This window comes from Cynocephalus volans, chromosome 1 (genome assembly GCF_027409185.1).
Source record: "Cynocephalus volans isolate mCynVol1 chromosome 1, mCynVol1.pri, whole genome shotgun sequence".
NCBI lineage: Eukaryota > Metazoa > Chordata > Mammalia > Dermoptera > Cynocephalidae > Cynocephalus > Cynocephalus volans.
Window position 1 is genome coordinate 206,086,280 of NC_084460.1, and position 17,864 is coordinate 206,104,143.

The following is a 17,864-nucleotide window of genomic DNA, read 5'->3' on the forward strand; positions in this document are numbered from 1 at the left end:
ATAAACGTTGAGTTGATCACGGATAGCCAGTTCTTTAATCATATATGCGTATGTAATGAAGCTTCCATAAAAACCCAAATGGGCTGGGTTCAGGAGTTTCCACGTAGCTGAACATGTGGATATTCCTGGAGGGTCGTATGCACAGAGAGGGCATAAAAGCTCTGCATCTCTTTCCACATGCCTTGTCCTATGTATGTCTTTATCTTTATCCTTTGTAGTATCTTTTAGAATAAATCAGTAAAGTTAAGTATTTCCCTGAGTTCTGTGAGCTGCTCCAGCAAGTTAATAGAACCTAAGGAGGAGGTTGTAGGATGTATAGCCGGTCAGTCAGAAACAGAAGCATAGAGAAAAGTAACCCAGGGCTTGCGATCAGCATCAGAAGCGGGGCTAAGCCTTGTGAGACAGAGTCCTCAACTTGTAGGATCTGATACTATCTCTAGGTAGTGTCATAATTGAATTGAATTAGAAGACATCAGCTGGTATCTGCTGCAGAACTGATTGCTTGCTTGTTGGTGGGGAGAAATCCCCACACATTTGGTCATAGAAGGTCTTCTGTGTTGATTGTTGTTGAGTGAGAGAATAGAAAAAACACTTTGGTTTTTATTCCTATATACTCATCTGTTGTCAGAAGCATGTTGCAAGAGAATGTAGGAGAAACTGAGTTTTTTATTCCTGCATACACACAATAGAGAAATAAGCCAAACTCCATTGAAGCTTCTACTGCAGTAAGCCTATGGATGTAGTGTGGGGGGCAGGGAGTCTTAAGAAAGAGGGCCAAGAGATAAAAAGGATTTAGGCAAAGCACAGAGTCATTCCAGAAAGAGAGGCTAACACTGTGTGCCATAATACTGAACACGGGTGGGGCTTAGTAGTTCACAGCACTGGCTATAGTGAATGGGCTTTGAACAGGCCTAGAAGTGGAGCCTTGGAAAGAATCAGATATGTAGAGAAGGAATGATACCCCTTAGAGATAAAGCAATGATGGGAAAGAAGGAAATAAGAGAAGGAAATTAAGGATCCTATAGAAATGAAAGAGAAACTGCAGAAGAGGGTACTTTCAAACAATGTGTGGCAGTACTAGAAATAGAAGAGAGCAGACCACATCCATACAAACTACTTTAAAAACAAAATGCAAATTGGTAATTTCAGCTAATGAAAATATTTCCCAGAAAAGCAGCCACAAAGCAAAAGAAAATTGGAACATAACACTACAGTCTGAATCACATATCTTCAAACAATCATGGAAGATATGAAAAATCACGTTTAATCAGTAATACTAAAACCAGAAGCAGAAATGGACCAAAAAAATCTAAAAAACCCACAAAGAAATGAAACCACAGCTAATTTAACTCAGGATAGAAGTAGAAGAAACAGACAACCATATCAAAAGTGAAGACTAAATTACAAGGAGCACATGAGGGAGTATATTCATATTTAAATTTAATAAAAGGCATTGATGAAAAGCAGAACAGCCAAGAGAATGAAAATGAGATAAAGGAGTACAAGAGGTTGGAGAGAAAGTAGTGGAAATGAAAGATAAGTAGGAATAATATTCATTTCATCAGTGTTCTTGAACAAAAATCAGAATACTAGGTAGACTAATTTAAAAGTGCAATCTTGTTGCTTTGCGTTGCTTCGCCCCCCACGGATTTGTTACCCCACTTCCCCTGGGTGACAGAGATGGAAAGGATTACTCAAAGCCCATCTCTACTGAGCTGGGAGAGGCCCTGAAGTGCTTAATCTCCTGCTGGAACCCTCAAGAGAGAGGCATTCCTTCCTTGGGAAATTAATGCCAAATTGAGGTTCTCTTCCTGCATTTATTTTCCAGACCAGGAAGTTACAGGAAGAGACAAAGGTGGGGTTATAGTTTAACAGTATAGGCTGGTAACTTTTAGTGAAACAAGCCAGATGACATTCCAGTAGATAGTTAAGTGGTCCTATCAACAACAGTTTGATCTTAGCAAATATTCCTTCTTAACAGCAATCTCTCAGTATCTTTACATAACAGTCAGTAACTAGTCTGTCTTTGAGCCAGCAACCTGCTGTGCCACAATTCTTATCTTGCAACAGAGACTTATACCCTGAGGGAGATTTCCAGTCCTTGCAAGATCCAATATTTGAAACTGCAAGGCTTTGGAAAACCAGGCCCTGTGAAGTACATATGCTTTATAGTATATTCTACACAATCTAAGAAAACCTAGATCTACATATTGAAAGCACTTACCAGGTGCACTGGAACATTGACCAGGAGTCTCAATCCAAAAAGTATCATTGTAAAACTACTAGACCATAACTATTTAAAAAAAAATCTCCAGAACCTCCAGGAAAGAAGATGAAAATAACTTGCCAGGGCAAGATAATTAGGCATCAGATTTCTCAAAAGCAACCCACAAAGCAAGGCAACATGGAAGGGACAATCTTTTCAAAAAATTTAAAGAAACACTGTGAACCAAGGATTTTTCTATCCAGCCAAGATGTCTAAGTATCAAGCTTATAAAAAACATTTTTCCCTAGTTTTTGCACATACAATACTGTACGCATGTGCCCTTCCTAAGGAAGCCACTAGAGCTGCACTGTCCAGTAGAAATTTCTGCATTATTAGAAATGTTTTTTTATCTATGCTGTCCTAAATGGTAGCTACTGGCCACATGTGGCTTGAATGAGCACTCAAAATGTAGTAGAACATAGGAACTGAAGTTTTAAATGGTCACATGTGTCTAGCGGCTGGCTACCTTACTGAACAGCGTAGTGTAGGAGGGTGAACTTCACCAACTAAGAGATGGCTGGGGAAACTTTGGTGGACTGATGGTGAGCATTTTATTTTTTAATTTTAGAGCTAAAACTCAAGGTCGAAGAAGAATGTGTAAAAATTATGTTTAGACAAAGAACAAATGCAACCAAAAAAAATTGGGGGGAAAAGGGAGAAGGGGGGGGAAGTAAAATAAACCACTGACTCTTACATAGATAATAGGTGCTAATCAGAGGATACCCTTTAAAATTGTCAGACCAGATTGTAAAACAATTAAAGATATAAGGGAATTAAGGGCACCATAAAAGGTATTAATGCAGATACCTACTAGACTAGAAATACAAACTTTCCTACATACCAAAAGAAAATTTTTTAAAAAGCAGAGAAAACATACCAAATAGAGAAACATACATAATAAAGATCATATCACACAGAGAATAATTACAATATAAGATAGTCATATAAAACCCAACTGTCTGCTGTAAACAAGAGAGTCTGTGATTCAGAAATGCTACAAGTTAAATGATGGACAAAGATTTACCAGGTGAATGAAAACAATAGAAAAGCAAGGGTTATAATTCTTCAAGTAGAATTAAAGCAAAAAAGCCTTAATGAGAAAGGAGAATGATTAGTTTATAATCTAAGAGTTATTTTCACTCTGAGGATCTAACAGTTATCTAGTACATGTTTATGTACTAGATGACATAGTAACCACCTATATAAAACAAACTACAGATGTTGCAAAGAGAAATATATCAAAACACAATAATGAGATAATTTTAACATATTACTCTCAGTATAAGACAGTCAAGTAGAGAAAAATAATGAAAGATCTAAACAAGATAATAAGTAAGGTTGATCTTTTAGGTATATAATCAGCCCTCATTCTTGTGTTCAACATCTGTGGATTCAGCCAACTGATATCAAAAATATTTGCAAAAAATAAAATTGCATCTATACTAAACATGTACAGACTTTTTTCTTATTATTCCCTAAACAATATAGTATAACAACTGTTTACATAGTATTTACATTGAGTTATGTATTATAAGTAATTTGTAAATGATTAAAGTATATGGGAGGATGTACATAGGTTACATGCAAATTCTAAGCCATTTTATATCAGAGACGTGAGCATCTACAGATTTTGGTATCTGTGGGAGGTCGTAGAACCAATTCCCCATGGATACTAAGGATGATTTTACAATATATTATAACACTGCATGTTGATAATAGAGAATGTACCTTCTTTTCAAGCATACAAAGAACATTCACAAAAATTGATATTATGTTAGGGCACAAAGAAAGTATCAGTAGGTTTCATAATAGAAATATTACAACTGATAGTCTTATCTCTGCAATAAAACTAGAAATTAAAAATGAAACAACAAAACCCAGGCCTTCCACCTGGAAATTTAAAAACCTTCTATTAATGCTTGGGTGAAAGGGAAAATGCAAAGAAATTATAGAATTTCTGAAAAATAATAATAATGAAAATACTACATATCAGAATCTGTAGGATATATTTAAGAAGTGATCAAAGGAAAATCCATAGCCCTAAACACCTGTACATTAAAAACAAAGAAATGAAAATAAACGAATTAAATTCCTAACTCTTAAGAACTAGAAAAAGAACTGCAAAGTAAAAACAAAAAACAAAAGGAAGGAAATAAAGGAGAGAGATATGAACTTGAGAATGAAAACCAGATGAAATTAATAAATTAAATCTGGTTCACTTTAAATTAAAAAATATAGATAAGCCATTAGCAACTTTAATCAAGAAAAAAAAAGGGAAAAAAGCCTAATACAAAATAAGAACTGACAAAAGCAGCAAAAAACTACTGATACAGAGGAAATGTTAAAAAAAAAAAAAAACAAAACTACTTTGTACATCTCTGTGTATATAAATTTGAAAACCAAGTTGAATTGTTTCCTAGGAGAATACAGTATACCATAACTAACCTCAATAGGATAGAAGGTATGAAGAGAGCAGTTACTGTAGAAAAAATAGAGACAGTTATCAAGGAACTACCACATCAAAAAGCACCAGGCCTAGATGGTTTCACAGGGAAATTCAACTAAATATCAAGAAACCATATAGTCCCAATGCCACATAAATAGTTTCAACACACAGTACTTGGAGGAAAATTTCCAAATTCTTTTAATGAAGGAACTATAACATTGGTTCCTACATCTAATAAAGATAGCCTGTAAAAAATAAATAAATAAATAAGAAATTCAGTGCAAAAATCCTAAGTGAACAAGCTCTAATAGCACTTTAAGAAAATAATACATGTTAACAAAATTCAAGAAGAATAATGACAAAACTAATTCAAGCAAAAGAATTCTTCAAGGTAGCTGGATATAAAGTTAATACACAGCAATTAGTAGCATTTATATACCCAAATAATAACCATTCAGAAGATGTAAATGAAATTTTCTCTTCATTATAAGGGGGCTGGGGAAGGTAAAGTACTTAAGAATAAACTTAGAATGTCAGGAAATGTTTGAAATCTGAATGAAGAAAATAAGGCAGTCTTCAAAAACACACTTGAATAAATAGAAACATATTCTTTGTTCTTGGTTAGGAAGTATCAACATCATCAAGATCAGTTCTCCCTAAATTAATTTATAAATTTAATTCAGTTCCAATATAAATACCAACAGGCTTATTATGGAGCCAGACAAGTTGATGGAATAATAAATATGCATGCTTAAGACCCAGGGGACTGGGGAGTGACTGCTAATGGGTTTCTTTTTGGGTGATGAAAATATTCTAAAGTTGATTGTGGTTTTGGTTGTACAACTCAATAAATACACCTAAAACCATTGAATTGTACACTTTAAATGGGTGTATTGTTATTTTTAAAAAGCAAGCAACAATACCTGAGAATAAACTGAAAAAAAGCTGGGGAAGGGGTGGAGACTAGCCCTACCAGATATTAAAGCATACTACAAAAGCTTTTATATTTAAATAATGTGGTAATGGCACATAAATACCCCAAGTGAAACAGAATAGAAAGTTTATAAATACATGGAGAAATCTAGTATATTATAAAGAAGACATCTCAAGTCACTTGGGGCAGTGATGGCCTTTTTAATAAATGATGTTGGGATAACTTTGATAGTAATTTGGCAAAAGATAAAATTAGGTTTATTTCTCATTCCATACACAAGAATGGACTGATGATGAAACCATACGAGTACTAGAATAAAACACGGATAAATTCCTCTATAATCTGGATATAGGAAAGTCTTTCTAATTAGGACTCAGTCCAGATGCAATTTAAAGTTTGTGTAAAAATAAAAAACTTCTGCATGACAAAAACAAAAGGCAAATGATAGACTGGGAGAAGTATTTGTGAATTAGAGAAATATATGTATCACAGATAGAGAGTCAAAATACTAAAGAATAATGGGCAAGAGATGTGAGTAGACAGCTCAGCAAAAAAAGTTAGTTACCCTTATGCCTATCAAAAGATGTCCAACTTTATTCATAATAAGAGAAATGCAAATCAAAACTTCACTGAGATACCATTTCTTACACATCAGATTGGCAGAAATTCAAACGCTTGACAAATACCCTGTTAGTAAAGCTGCGAGGCAACAGGCAGCCTCATACATTGCTGGTGAGGATGTTATTCTAAATGGAATATTGGTCAGCCATAAAGATGAATGAACTACCTATATGTGTTACAACATGGATGAATCTCAACAACATTATGCTGAGTGAAAGAAGCCAGAAACAAGAGGCCACTGCACTGGATTGAATGGCCCCCCAAAATTTATTAAAACTTAATCCCAATTGTAACCGTTGAAGGTGAGAAGGTGGTAGTTGAAAGGTGGGCCTCAAAGAGGTGATTAGGACCATGTGAGGACCATGCTGTAATGAATGGATTAATAATAGTGGTCATGGGTGTGGTTCTGAGGGCTTTAAAAAGAGAGCAACTGAGAGTCCCTCTCTCTGCTCCACCATTTTCTGCCATGTGAGACCCCTGCATTTTCTGTAAAGCCATCACCAAAGAAAACCCTCACCAGATGGGGTCCCTGGACTTTGGACTTCCCAGTCTCCAAAACTGTAAGCAATAAATTTTGTTTCTTGTAAATTACCCAGTTCCAGGTATTGTGTTATAAGCCACGGAATCAGACTAATACAGCCACATATTGCATGATTCCATTTATATGAAATGTCCAGAGTAGGCAAATTCATAGAGACAGAATGTTAGATTAGTAGTGGCCAGGGGATAGGGATTGAGGGGCAGGGGAAGTAGGGAGTGACTGCTTTCGTATACTGGGGTTTTTGTTTGTTTTTTTTTTTGAGTGATGAAAATGTTCTGGAATTAGATATTGGTGACAGTTACATAACCTTGTAAATATGCTAAAAACCACTAAAGTGTCCATTTTTAAGTGGTGAATTTTATGGTATATGAATTATATCTGTTTTTAAAAGCTAAGGAAATCTGAATAAAGTAAGGAATTTAGTTAAATTCCCCAAAAAGCAGGGAGGGAGGGGAGACTGTACTCAAAATGTCAGTGTTATGAAAGACAGACTGAAAAACTGTTCCAGGTTAATTTAGATTAAAGAGCTACAACTAAAGGCAATATATAATCCTTAACTGGTTCTTGTTCTGGTGGTGGGAATGGTTATAAAAGACATTATTGGGTCAGTTGACAAAATTATAATAAGGATAGTAGGTTAGATTAAAAGTATTTCATCAGGGTTAAATTTGTTTCTTAATAAACTTAAGAAATATTTTAATAAATTAAAATTTCTTAATTTTAGGAAATACACACAGATATTTGGGGATAAGAGACATGATGTATATGAAATTAATCAAAACAATGTCTGTGTATTTAGTGTGTGCACACATTGAGAGAAGGGGAGAGAGATGCAAGTGGCCAAAAACAGATGAGGGAAAAGGGTAGTATTAAATGTATCTGGGTAAAGCGTATTCAGATATTTTGTATTATTTTTGCAAATTTGTTTTTCTGTAAGGAAAACAAAATTTGGAATAGTGACTGTTAGTAAAGGGTGTACAACAATGGGAACTTAGAGTGTATACCTGTTGACACACTTTAAAATAATTTGGCATTATTTTACAAAGTGTACATATCCTAGTTCTTTTTTAGCAATACATCCTAAAGATATTCCTCTGTGTGTTCACCTGGAAACATATGCAGTAAGGTTGCTATGGATTGGATGTCCCCAAAAACCTCACTGAAGCTTGATCCCCATTGTAACCATGTTAAGTGGCTGGGAAATTAGACTATGGCAGTGTTGAAAGGTGGTACCTTTAGGAGGTGATTGGATTTTGACAGCTATGCTGTCATGAATGGATTAATCCATTTGTGGAATAATGGGTTAACGGTTTAGTGGTTGTCATCTCTAGGTAGTTTAATTTACAGATTTTTAATTTACAGGTTTTTGTTTTCTTTGTATTTTCCTAATTTGTATATATTATGTATGGAAGCAGAAAAAATTACTCATTATTATTAAAGATTGAAGTTCTTAGGTGCTTTCAGTAACATTGTTCTTACCTTTGGGAGTAGTAGCTACTTACCTGGGTAAGTAGGGGTAGGTACTAGAGAAGAGAGCTCTTCTCTGTGCTCTTGTCTCAGATGTGAGTTGAGTGGTTGAGGATTTTTACTTTTGTAAATAGCTGCTTCATTCTTTGACACCTGCATAGATAACATTATGCCTCCTTCAGGTGCTGCATTACCTGGCAATCCAGAAACCTGCAGACCTGGCTCGGCATCTTTTGCCTTGTGTGATTCATGCAGCTGTACTCAAGATAAAGGAAGAAGGTAAAAGACTAGTCATTAGTTAATTTCCAAAATGAAAGTATATTTTGCTTAATTTATTCAATGATGGCTTTGATTTTTTAAAAAATAGAAAGTCTGGAAAACATTTCTTCAGTTAAGAAGATTATAAAGCAGATTATATCCCATTCCAGTAAAGTTTTGCACTTCCCCAATCCAGAAGACAAGAAATTGGAAGTAAGTTTGACGTAGTGTCAGAATCTTGCCAAGTGTTCTCCTGGCTTGGCAATAATTATTTTAGAGATACATTTTTAAAAGACTTTGCTATTTTGCTCTCTTCCAACATATATCTCTCCCTTTCTCGCTATTAGGAAATCATCCATCAAATTATTAACGTGGAAGCTACAATTGCTAGAGCCCGGTCACTGAAAGCCAAGTTTGGAACTGAGAAATGTGAACAGGAGGAGGAAAAGGAAGATCTTGAAAGGTAATTGCTGTTTGATTAGTTCAGTTTTGTCTGCAGTAGGAAAAGCTATTGAGACCCTTTTGTGATACTCATATTATTTGAAACAAGCATTGACTAAAGACAGAGAAATATTTAATTATCATAGGATTTGATCTCTGCTGTATGTCTGAGTCTCTGCCAGGTGTTTCCGTTCAGGCCACTTTTAGAAACAGTCTCTTTTTCTGGGGATTCCTTTGTTTGCTCTTGGAGATGTGGTGCCTTAAATTTCCTGTGGAGGAGCTGTTAACTCTGTTACTCACACAGTGTCTCAAAACATGGCTTTCAACTCTCACAGTTCTTGACCAGTGTGGGATATTCTGAAACTATATTTCTAACCACTATTCCTAGTCATTTATTTTATTTTAAACAAGATATGTGATAGCAAAGATACACATCCTATGTACCTTGCAAGTATGTTTTGAAAGAGTGACCAGATGGCTTTTCCCCAGTGAGGCAAACAATTGGGACAGTCTTTTCCTCTTTATGAGACTCAACACCATTGCTAATGAAGCTTATGTTAGTGTGAGTCCCTGTCCATTTTTTGCCCTTGTTATTTGAGAAGACAGTGTTGTTTTGATCTGTGATAAAGTGTTGCCAAATTAGCTTGTTCGATGACTTGAATTTGTCATAATTTTAAGATTTTCATCAGCCTTTCCATACGAAATAGCATTATTGATGCTAAATAATATATGACAAGGCATTTGCTATAGCTTTTAACAAGTTCTTGTTTGAATTTTTTGTGTCTTTTTTTGAGTGAAATTTTCTCCCAGCTTACTTTGCTCTTGAAAATTTCTTCCTTTTAAATGAGAAGAATAAGCTGTAATCAAGAGAATCATTTCTAAAATAGCAGTATGAATTAATAAGCAGGTGGTGCAGGCCTGGTGGCTCTGTGCCTTCGACTCTGTTGGTTTCACTGTGTGTTATCTGGGGTATACTTGCAAGTACACTGATTCCAACACATAATGGCACAGTTTACAATTGTGACTTTGCCCAGCACAACATATATTTTAAGCATACACATACACTGCCCTTAAAAAAAAAAAAAAAATATGGATCATTGCTTTATTGGATAAATAAAACTTTCTATTGTCAAAAAAATTTTTTGATCTTCTATTTACTGTTGCACTTCCTAAGCTTCTAGTCTGCAAAAAAATAGACTGAATATTTCTTCTTACACTTTGACAGAGATAGGGTTTTAAAAAATTTTATGAAATCAGTTGAAAAAACAGTGAGATTGTCAGTTGAGTCTATTTTAATTCCAAATGTCAGTCTATCCTATTATAAATTGTCCACTCCAGCCTTGGTAGGGTTAGCTGGTATCAGTTTGAGGATTTGCCAACAAAATTCACCTGGGAGGCTGGATACACAGTGGCTTGAGCTGCTTTCTATTCTTTCATTGCTTATCTCTCCTAGGTTTGTGAGTTGCCTGCTGGAACAGCCTGAAGTATTAGTCACTGGTGCAGGAAGAGGACATGCTGGCAGGATCATTCACAAGTTGTTTGTGAATGCCCAGAGGGTATGTGGCATTCATTATTGGCTCTATCATGATCTTTCCAGACATCTATTTGGGAAGATGTTCTTTTGATTCACATGTGGCTGATAATGTAGCTGCTATGTGTGTCTGAGTCTGGGCATTGGGTTTGAATATTGAAGAAACAATGACTCTGTGACTTCTTAGTCTTTGAAACCCATTTGCTTTCCTACATATTTTAGTAAAATGATAAATATATTTTTAGAACCTAAATTTCAAAATTTAGAAGGGGCTGAAATCAATTGTGACAGAAGCTGGCAGGGACTCAGATAGCAATGGCTAGTGCTGTGCGTGCTGTGGAAAAAAATGTTTAGTACTTTCAAATTAGAATAGATTTCATAGATGGGGGGAGGGGAAAGGGGGGGAAATGGAACCAGGAAAAGGACACAGAAAACAACTACATTGTATATTGATAAGTTAAAATAAAAAAAATTTTTTAAAAAGACTAGATTTCAGTTTTACTATCTTTAAACTTCAGGTATTACAAAATGGATTCACAGTTCACCTTGAATTGTGAATCTAACTATTCTTATAATGGTGAAGAGATCTGACTTAGAGGTTTCCTAGAAAGGAAGAGGAAGATTGCAGAGTTTTAAGACTATGGAAACTTAGGCAGTAGCACAGAAAGAAAGACCAATTTGAAAAATGATTTCTATCATTACTTCTTCTAGTGAAAGTAAAGGTTTTAAAATTATATAGTATCTTGGTTACTGATTAAGAGGTGCTGGCATCCTGCTGATGATTCTCATTTCAGGACTTATTAATGTTAGGGAGTCTGATAAAAGTATTAACTGTGCATTAAATACAGGGTTCCCATTACCTGGCACTGTGATGACACTAGAGCGAGCCACTTTTTAGAGTGTAATTCTCAGAATCAAATAAGAAAAAAAATTTTTTGTGGGTCTACACATAGAATAACAACTCCATAATCCCTGTTGAGTTGGTCTGAAGTAGAACTAGTTAATATATTCAAATTCATAGTCGAATACTGTATGCTGATCTGAATTTTTAACAAGAGCTAAAAATTAACAAGACAGAGAAATTGTTTATGGGGTGGGGTAGCTCCCTAAACTTAAGAATTTCAAGTTAAAACCAAAATATTTTATTTCCTTATAAATTAGACATCTAGAAAACAATAGATGCTTGCTTTGATTTGTTTTGTTTTGTGTCTAGCATGAAATCAGGAGCCAGGTTTGTTTTTACATCCCATACTATCTGCTCCAGCTCACTACCCAGAGGCTTACAGGCACATTTCCTTGTTAACCACCAATGTGAATTTTCCTCTTATTGTGAAAACTCTTTCCTCTTTGGTCATTTTTTATAAATTGTTTGTTAAGAGGATTTAAAATCTAAAGTATATTTTTAGTGCTGAGAGTGTTATTTGTTTTGGGTAGGTAAGCAAAATTATTTTCCTCAAAATGGAAATAGCCTTCCCATTCCCTTTCCCAACCTTAAAATAATGAGCCTAATAGAGGCTCATAATAGGGATATTGACAACAAAGAAAATTAATTATATAATTTCACTACCCATTGATGATCACTGCCAACATTTAACATCTGGTATATAAAAATAATGCACATTTAATAAAAATAGTATTATATAATTTGTTATTCTTGTTTCTACCTAATATACTTAAGATATCTTTCAAAATCACTAAATTTGGGAGTATATCTTTTCAGCAGCCTCATCGTATAGCTAATCCCCTTTAAGAGATACTGAAATTATACATTCATCCCACATTTTAAAAAGATTTTAAACTTTCAGACCTTGTAATGAATGTTTTTAGGGAACTGGTAGACTGTGTAATCCATATAACAAGCATCTGGTTGGTACATTTTAAAACTGAGCTCTTAAATGTCTGGCTAAAGCAAACAAAGTTTATTCATGTAATTTTTCATTATTTACTGACACTTTATATCAATTTCACTAAGAAATCAAGATTTTAACATTTATTTTTAAAAGTTGTGATGAAACTTCACAAAGAATTTTTATAGCATATAATTTTTATATATTTAGAAGTTTTTCTTAAAATTATACATTGTAATAAACTTGATCACGATTATATGCATCTGTGGTATGTACATATTTAGATGGAATTCAGCAAATCAACAACTGATTGAATTTTGCTTCTATCTTGCTAAATAACTCTTAGACACCTATTCTTAAATTCACTGGATTATCTATTTTTCAAGCCATGAGTACTTTTTTTAGCATCTTATTACTACAGTAAAAGAGCTAGTTTTTGTTGAATCATTTCCGTGTTAAATAGACACTCTGTATGTCACCATTGAACCAGTAGATGCATGAGTAGTGGGATATGTCTGCTGTATTTGACAGCTAGGTGTGTTATATGTGATGTGGCTTTCTTTGTTCATCTTGAATATTCTTTTGATAGGATCATGTTCCTGAATGTAGTGCATGCTGTCCCTGAAATAATCTTGAAATTTCTTGTCTAGCCCTTTTTAAACCATCTTGCTTGTTTCCCTTTCATCACTGTTTCTTTTCTCACCCTTTCTCAAGCTGACTGAATCTTCTGATGAGGTAACAAAATAGCCTTTGTCCCTCATAGTTCCTTGTTCCTTCCCATCCCTCTAACTTCATAAGGTCATTAAAACTAATCACCTCTTAACAGTCTGGATTTGGCATACCTTTCTTGCTGATGTTTAGCTTAATATGATTTCATGTTTCCATTGACAAACTAATTATTTTTTCCCAAATCAATGGCATTGTGAAAGAAATATAGTAATCAGAGTTAAAAATAAAGGCTCTAATTGAATATGTATTTTATGCAACTTTAATTTTAAAAAGATGTCTTTAGTATTGATAACCTCTTTGTGGCCATTGCTATAAGGACCTATATCACTTCTGCATCACATTAGCTGCCTAGCAAACAAAACCATGCCCCCCGTTTTAATGTGGCAAGTGAACCTTAAAAAGAATTGATTGAAAGAGTCAAGATGAAAATCATCTTTCTAGACTCTGGAGAGAAACAACTCCTTATTGGACTGAGGACATCAGCCGTGGACTTGGGTCATTGCTATAAGAAACATATAGAAACCAGAACAGCTTCATGATCCCTTTTCATCAGATGTCTGACTATGGCCCTCACTTTCCAAAGCAGATTGCTTGGCAGTTATTATTATCCCTTCTGTCTCTGTCACCAACCTAGCTGCTCATGCAGCATTTCAAGCTTCTTGCATTTCCTGTGTTTTTTTTTTTTTTTTTGAGTAATCATGACATATTGCTGACTGCATTACTGAGTAATGGAGGATATTTTTATGTATTTATGTTTATTCATCTGTCCTTCAAAAGTATCTGAGTGTAGCATTTGACTTGCCTTTGAATTTAGCATTTAATTCTGTTCAAGGCTGCAGCCATGGCTCCACCAGAAGAGGAAGTGAAGAGAATGGGCTCCCCAGAGGAAAGAAGGCAGAACTCGCTGTCGGACTTCCCACCCCCTGCCGGCCGGGAGCTCATCTTGCGCACCTCTGTGCCACGCCCTGCTCCCTACTCCAAAGCTCTGCCTCAGCGGATGTATAGTGTTCTCACCAAAGAGGATTTTAGACTTGCAGGTGCCTTTTCATCAGATACCTCCTTCTTCTAATTCTTCTAGCGTTATTGGTGACTCCAGAGACAGTGCTGCCTCCTCCTGCAGGAGGGAGGGTGTGGCAGGGAGAACCTGAGAGGTCAGGAGGGCCCTGGCAGTTAAGTGATCAGGAATCATACCAGCATCTGAAAGACTTTCCGGCACCAAGCTTGAGCTCTGTTGTATCCCGGTTGGGGCAGAGGGAATGGGCTTGAGCTAGGAGATTTCTGCCCTGAAGAGAGATGCTTCGTGTATGAGGGGAAAACCAAAAAACAGCAGGAGTTATCTGTACTCGCTCTGACGGGATAGAGTTCATTTTATTCTCTGACTATCCTCTAGGCTATTGCCTTGCATTCACAGTCTGTGTAGACACTTAATGGTTATGTTTATTAGTATCAAGTATGCAAAATAGAGTACCTGTTAACTCAGATTTCTGAATATTTGGGTGGTAGCTTCTAGTCCCAGAATCTGGGTTTTTAAAATACTAAATGACATTCTGTTTATTCAGCCACCTGGTGGTCATCTTTATTATACTAATTAACTTTTGGTGAGAATTTTGAATATTCTAGGAGAAAACCTAGAATGTCACATAGTTTCTGTTTTTCTGTGTAACTATAACCTACATGTATTCCTTCTGATAAAACCACATATTAAATGTCACTGCAAAGTAGTTTTATATATTATCTTGTAAGATTTGTTTTCTCTCTCTGATTTCTTTTTGGTGGACGTGTAAGTTACCAAGTTACCAGCCTGCAAAACTGTTGCTTTCCCTTCTCTTGCTGTACAGTATGACTGTCTTTGTTGTGGTTGCTGGCTGGATATGTATTTAATGACATAGAGAGGCGCACATGCTAAAAACAGTCTTAGTACAGAGATTATAATGCATAGATATTATCATGCAGTTAGTGTAATTTGGTATATGTGCTAATGCAATAAGTAGAAGATTATTTTAATGGACTATTTTGCTTTCATATTTTAGTAAAAATGAAAATAATCTATGGGGATGTGTAGCACCTGGCATAAGGATAACAGCACCACATCTCTAGCTATGTGATGATCAGGATGTATTGAGTCTGAGGTGCTACATGGCCTCTGTTTGGTAGTCTTATTTTTAGGCCTAAAATTCCCACTTCAATCTGAAGTAAAAAATGGTTACACTGAAGCATAAACTTTGCCTGTGTAACTTAAAGAACTGATAGAGCTGTGCAAACCTGTGTTATATTATTTTTGTAAAAGTTAAAAAAATATATATATATAGTGTATGTGTGTGTTGTGTGTCTACACACATGTATGTATATATGTACATATGAAGTAGGGGAGTCCCAGCCTTTACAATGCTTTTCTCTGAGATGCCAGACTTTGTTGCTACTGGTAAACTATACAGATGCAGGCCTGAGGAGCTAGCACTGGAACAAGTAGAAGACATTTCTTTCACGGACCATTTGTCAATTTTCTAATGAGGAAGTTAATAACAAAGAAAAATTCTACAAAGAAGAGGTTGTATTTTAAAATGGCACCATGAATCTAATAAAAAGGAGATTGTTGCTTTCTGTGGCTATATGTTTCCTATTTTCTCTCCTTCAAGGGGCATTTCAGTCTTATTTCACTTAGTTTCGTGCTGTCTCAGATCTTCCTAAATATTTGCAGCCTACTGAGTCTTTCAAAGCAGTGGTCTCAAAAACATTCCTTGTGCCCTTTTTAAAGGCAATTTTATTTTTCAGTTACAGTTATATGGTGGTTTATTTCACAGACATTTTTAAGTACCTACTTTGTATCAGGTACTGTAGTAGGCAATGAAAATAAAACAGAAACCTAAACACACTTCCTTCCATGACCTTCCCATTTGGGAGGACTGACATGTTGCTGTAAAATGTAGAGTATGGCCAACTTAGCTGTGTAAACTGGAGGTCCAACATTTATTGTACAAATTCATTCATTCATTCGTCAACAGAGAGTAATACATGCAATAGTAGTAGGTATAAGGTATTATGGGAAAGATTTTTCACTCAGGTTTTGGGATCAAGAAAATCATCACAGAGTTTGTGACTTCTAGATTGAGACCAGAAGATGAATAAAGGGATGGGAAGTGTGGTAAACTGTTTGCAAAGAACCACAGTAATTCTTCCCATGTCTGTGTGCTTGCCTCTCTTCATTGTGATTGTGCTGCTGTTTCCATACAGAAGTGGAGTTTATTTCTCCACCCCTTCGTTCGGGACTTAGCCATGCCTTTCTTTGGTCAATGGGACATTAGCAAGTGTGACATAGGCAGAGACTTGAAAAGTATTTGTACGTTGGGGCTCACCTTCACTCTGCTGAGAACACTGAAGCCACCGTGTGAAGGCCTGCTGAAGGACGAGAGTTGGGGTGGGGTGTCCTCGTGCAGCAAAAGTTAAGTGAAGGGAGGGATAGGAAGAGTGTTAGGAGCAGAGGAAACAGAATGAGCAGAAACCCACAAACAAAAGAAAATATATTTGGGGAACCGCCAGCATTTCAATTTGGCTGGAATATGGTATCCGGAGTGGGAAGGGGCAAGAAATGAAGATGCTGACATAAATTGAGACAAGATCAAGAAGTTCCAGGTAAGCCACAGCAAGAAGTTTGGGCTTTACCTTCAGGGCAGTGGTAAGTTGTTGAAGGGACACAGTCGGTTTTAGAAAGACCACATTATAGCAGGGCAGATGGAGTGAAGAGGCTAAGAAAGTATATACCTACCTATCCTAGATCTTGTACTAAATTGTGAGCTCCTTGGAGGAAAAGTGGCAGTTACATCTTCCATGTTTTTTTTATCCTCCATGTGCTTGGTCCAGATAGGTGCACAAATGTTTCTGGAACCAACATGGAATGGCCTCACTTTGGGGCACTCCCACCTATACCTTCCTGTACCACCCAAATAATTTAGGCTTTTCTTCAGGTTGAAATTTTTAAAACCCTAAGCATTTTTGTTTATATTTCATTCATTAGTTTCATTCATTAGTCCAGCCAATTATTTATTGAGTACTGGCTGTTGAGTACCAGGTACTATTCTAGGCATTGGGGAGATAGCACTGAACAGAATAAATAAAATAACTTGCCTTCATGGAGATGACAGGAAGGGATACCAAGTATAAACAAATAGTCTAAGGGGAGGGAGGGTGCTTTTTTAGATAGGTAATAAGGGAAGTCTTGTGAGGTGGTGACATTAGAGCAGACCCCTGAATGAAGTGAGGGAGCAGGCCATGTCAACAGACATCCGGGAGATGTTCCAGACAGTGACTAGCAAACGTAAGGCCCTGAGGTGGACTTTTGGTTGCTGTGCACTGTTCCTGGCCAGGAACTGGAGGGCAGGAGGCAGGACAGTAGGCTATGGAAGAGGGGAAACCGTGAAGCCACCGTCCAGCCTGTCAAAACAATATGTAACCATGACCACTGCCCCTACTTTTGCAGCAGCACCTTTCTTCTGGGCACATGGTAATGGATAGGGCTTGGTGCACAACAAATGCTGCATGAATGAATGAATGAATGTGTGAATGCCTCCATGGCAAAAGAGGCCCCACAGTGGTGTTTAAATCTACTGGCCTTTTTAATTCTTGGCCATTGGGCACTATGAAAATAGAACACTTCAGAATATTAGCTCCTGAGAGCCGAAGGACTGCTTCTGGCATTTCTCTAGCTCTGAGAAGAGAGACTTGGCACGAGCCTTTGGAACTGGACTTGGCTAATTCTTAAAACACAGACTAAAGCCAGCTCGTGTTA

General features: G+C 36.2%; 1 protein-coding gene across 1 annotated transcript in view; it reads left to right on the top strand.

Annotated features, from left to right (window-relative positions):
* RAB3GAP1 (RAB3 GTPase activating protein catalytic subunit 1) overlaps positions 1–15,682 on the top strand; it is a 113,564-nt gene extending 97,882 nt beyond the window's left edge. The window contains exons 20-24 of the mRNA XM_063105943.1: positions 8,458–8,554; positions 8,643–8,746; positions 8,881–8,996; positions 10,428–10,530; positions 13,914–15,682. Of these exons, the coding sequence (XP_062962013.1) occupies positions 8,458–8,554; positions 8,643–8,746; positions 8,881–8,996; positions 10,428–10,530; positions 13,914–14,150 (657 nt within the window). The 3' untranslated portion in view covers positions 14,151–15,682. The remainder of the gene's footprint in view (positions 1–8,457; positions 8,555–8,642; positions 8,747–8,880; positions 8,997–10,427; positions 10,531–13,913) is intronic.
* The last annotated feature ends 2,182 nt before the right edge of the window (positions 15,683–17,864 follow it).